Here is a 3,876-nt window from a genome sequence, read left to right as displayed (position 1 = left end):
GAATTAGATGAAATTTCAGGCTTTTAGAAGAAAGATAAAAATAAATGAAATCATCAAAAAACAACATCTTATTCCTGGTAGACAATAAAAATTAAAGAATACTAACAGGTGGTTTATCAAATGAGGCCTCTCTCTTTTTAGTGCCATCTTTTCTTTTTTTTTTCTTTTGAAAGAATCAAATGATTGAAAGGGAAAAAAAAGACTTTTGTTACAGGAAAAAGTTTCCATCGTGTTTTTGCATTTAAAAAATAAAGCTTATTAAATAAATCATTATCAGCCTATGCAACTGGATGAAAATATACAAAAGATATTGTAAAAAAATAAATATAAACAATTCTTCTAAACTGTCTCCTAAAAATGTATATTGGACGCGCAATTACGCACTAACATTTGTTTTATTTTGTCTGTTTGTTCAAAGCTGATGGGATCAGGGTCCGGCAGTGATACCAAAAAAGCATTATTACATTGTTATTAATAATTTCCATATTGTTTTGATAGATTGAATTGTAATGTTCTGTCCGAAAACGTGCAAAAACCCTTCAAGCATTCTGAAAATAACCAAYCCAAGACGCTTTTTTTTCTTAGAAATCAAAGCAACATCTCGTGAAATTTATTCAACCATTCTTCATTGCAGATTCAGGGGCTTTTCACTTGCAGAAAAGCGTTTAAATTACAACAGCGGCAGCTCCGTCATTCATTCTGTGACATAATAAAACTATTCACAATTTACAATAATTAGAGCGTTACGAGAAAAAAAAGATGAGTTCAAAAATGGTTTTGAAGACACAGGCTTCTGCAAAGGAACACAAATGTTTAAGGAATGTGATCTTTTTTCCCGTCTCAAATCTTTTAAAGCACTTTCTTATGATTATGACACCTTATACTTCATTTTCAAATAACTTACAAGACCCACCCCCTTCCCCAAAAAGTACGAGATAATTTAAGTAACCCCACTTCCTCCCCCGGTGTTTCCCTTGAACTAAAGTAATGGACAAACAGATGATGATACAATATCTCAGTTTCATATTATAATTCCACTGATGGTTATTTAATTATTTTTAAAAAAAGCTGAGAGGATTTTGTTATTTTTACCCTTCATTTACATTTTCATAAACATTCTATACAAAATGCAAGGAGCTCTCGGGAGCGGAGTTATTTAGAAAAGAGGTAAATATTTGGTTCTGTTCTGTGTTCGGYTCTGGGAGTTCTAAATGTGTGTTAGAGGGACCGTCCCGTTGACTCCAGCCGCTGCGCTCTGGTAGTGCTGCGGTAAGGCGTGGAGTCTGCTCTGCATGGACGGGTCCCCCGGCTCCCCGGTCGGTAAATACATGCTTATCATCTCCCGCAAGTCTCCGGGGCAGGGGCCCCGTGCGTGTGTGCTGCTGACGGGGGGGCTTACGCTCGGCTCCGACTTCACCAACGAACCTAACGTCCCCATGGCGGCCGAGGAGGAGACGCCGGAGCCCTGGTGCTGCGTGTAGGTGATCCCGCCGTAGCTGGACGGGGAGGCGTTCATGTAGCTCTGAGAGTTCGAGATGGGGCTGTACTGCAGAGCCGTCATGTCGTAGCGGTGCATGGGCTGCGGGTTGTGGGAGTGATGGTGGTGGGAGTGGTGGTGGTGATGCGCTCCGCTGCCGGGGTGCTGGCTGTAGGCGAGCTGAGCCTCCTGCATCATCGCCGCAGCCGCAGCGGCTGCAGCCACCTGCCCCGAGTACGCGCCGTTCGCCCAGCCGTTCATGTGCGCATAGCCGGAGCTGGCGGAGCCTCCGTGACCCCCGGGGCTCTCTAACCTCTGTCCGACCCCGGATGAGCTCATGCCGACAGTCAAACCAACTCCCCCACCGGCGCTGGGTCCAGACAGCAACCCACCAGCCAGGGAGTATTTGTCCTTCTTCAGCAGCGTCTTGGTCTTCCGCCTGGGCCGGTACTTGTAATCCGGATGCTCCTTCATGTGCATGGCGCGCAACCGCTTYGCCTCGTCGATGAAGGGGCGCTTCTCCGCCTCGGACATCACTTTCCACTCGGCACCCAGCCGCTTGCTGATCTCCGAGTTGTGCATCTTGGGATTCTCCTGCGCCATCTTCCTGCGCTGCCCGCGGGACCACACCATRAACGCGTTCATTGGTCTCTTTACGCGCTCCTGGTTCGCTTTATTGGAACCGCCGTTCGGCCCCGTGCTCGTGTTCGTTTGGGGGCCGGGGGAGTGGAGGTCAGTTTCCATCATCATGCTATACATTCACCTGCTTTTAAACTTCACCACCAACAGAGAAGAAWAAATAAATAAAAACAGTTTCAGGATCGGTCAAGGAGCACACAAGTTCGAGCGCGCGGTGGCTGCGAAAATTCTAACCCCAAAGGAAACAAGCAGCAGATGAAAATTAATCCGAGAAGGCATATAAAAGTGTTCTCCACGCAGGATTTCACCTCGTCTTCKTTTGGGTTGCTTCACATCCAGTGGGACAAAATTGGAGCATTTGAGCCACTTTCCCCGTTTGAGTTGAAGAAGTTGGTTAAAGCGGCGGCCATATGATGCGCACTGACAGCGGTTAAATGAGCCACGAGCGTCCAATGGGGCTGGAGCAGCGGAATGATTTGCATGGAGTTTGGTCAGGTGACTAAAGGAGCACAGAGGAAGAACACACCGGAGGAGGAGGAGGAGGAAGAGGAGGAGGAGGAGRCAGAGAGAGGAGGATCAATCCCACAAATAGCAGCGAAGCATTTGAAATGTTTCAAACAAGCTCTCAGAGACTTTAACAACAAAAATAACTAAGATTTGTTCGGGGGTAATGAATGGTGGTGGGGTTTATCTCTGATTACAACGGGCCCAACTTCTGAAGGAACATTATAGAAGAATTTCGATTAATCGCCAGAATCTCACAACTTTTAAAGTGCTCCAAAATAACACGAATCAAATCATTTTAAACTGCATTTTCTTCCCTTATTTGAGCTTGAAATAATCCCACGTTAGAAGCCAATTTTTTGTGCAGCTGAATTCAGTTAAGAGACGAACCACCTCTTTTAAAACAGAATTCCGGATCTGCCCTCTGCTGTCCTTAAAATTATATAATAAGGTGTGAAGAAATGAGCGAAATACGTGCAATCAAAGGAAGAAATGATGTGATAGATGTGTGATTTTTAAAAGAATAAAAAAAGATGTTCAAAGAGGAGTGGTGCGTAAAGATGGATGGGCATTTAATGAGGTGAAATTGCTGGGTGACGCAACGTTATCGCCGTCTGCTGGTGATGGGGAATGAGCTATACCCTCCAGAATCTCCCCTGCAATAGACCGTTTACTTTTACGCAGCTTTAGCCTTTTTTAATTTAACATCCCATCGAGAAGCCCGGTCGTAGACCAGAAGGGAAGAGCAAGTCCGCGAGGCTTTGAGTCCGCGCATAAATAATCCAGATTTCACAGCTGACCTCCCCTGAAAAGCGCCAATCAGTCTCTAATTGAAAGGGAAAACGAAATACCTCTTCCCGTGGCGAGACTAACGATTTAATCATTCTTTGCTGCGTCTTTTTCTTTTTCTTTTAATTAGAGTTTAGTTTGATTTGGTTCTATTTTTTTTTTTTTTTGTAGGGCCTGAAGGAACGAGATGACTCCWACAGTTCCGCGCGCCTTTGTTTAATTAAGGGTTAAAGGGAGGGATGTCACGGTGGTCAATAAAACGTTTCCAGCTCTGCCAGGGCCATGTGGCTCCAGGCCGGAGGAGGATGACAATGCAGTGAGGAGAGAGAGGCGCACAGGGAGGTGAGGGTCAGTGAACGCATCACACGGGAAAATAAAGAAAAGCACCGAGGGTGACAGATATTTGTGACAAAGGTGAACTCTCCATCTTGTTGCCATCAAGACTTAAAATGTATAATTTTAAATAT

General features: G+C 45.0%; 1 protein-coding gene across 1 annotated transcript in view; it reads right to left on the bottom strand.

The window, feature by feature from the left end:
- The window catches only part of sox1a (SRY-box transcription factor 1a), a 25,019-nt gene that overhangs the window by 19,767 nt on the left and 1,376 nt on the right, over nucleotides 1-3,876 (bottom strand). The window contains exon 2 of the mRNA XM_014011684.1: nucleotides 1,400-2,615. Coding sequence (XP_013867138.1) covers nucleotides 1,400-2,236 — 837 coding nt within the window. The 5' untranslated portion in view covers nucleotides 2,237-2,615. The remainder of the gene's footprint in view (nucleotides 1-1,399; nucleotides 2,616-3,876) is intronic.

Source organism: Austrofundulus limnaeus, unplaced genomic scaffold, assembly GCF_001266775.1.
Source record: "Austrofundulus limnaeus strain Quisiro unplaced genomic scaffold, Austrofundulus_limnaeus-1.0 Scaffold83, whole genome shotgun sequence".
Classification (NCBI taxonomy): Eukaryota; Metazoa; Chordata; class Actinopteri; order Cyprinodontiformes; family Rivulidae; genus Austrofundulus; species Austrofundulus limnaeus.
The sequence above is the reverse complement of the archived record's forward strand: the minus strand, read 5'-3'. Positions and strand labels throughout refer to the sequence as shown.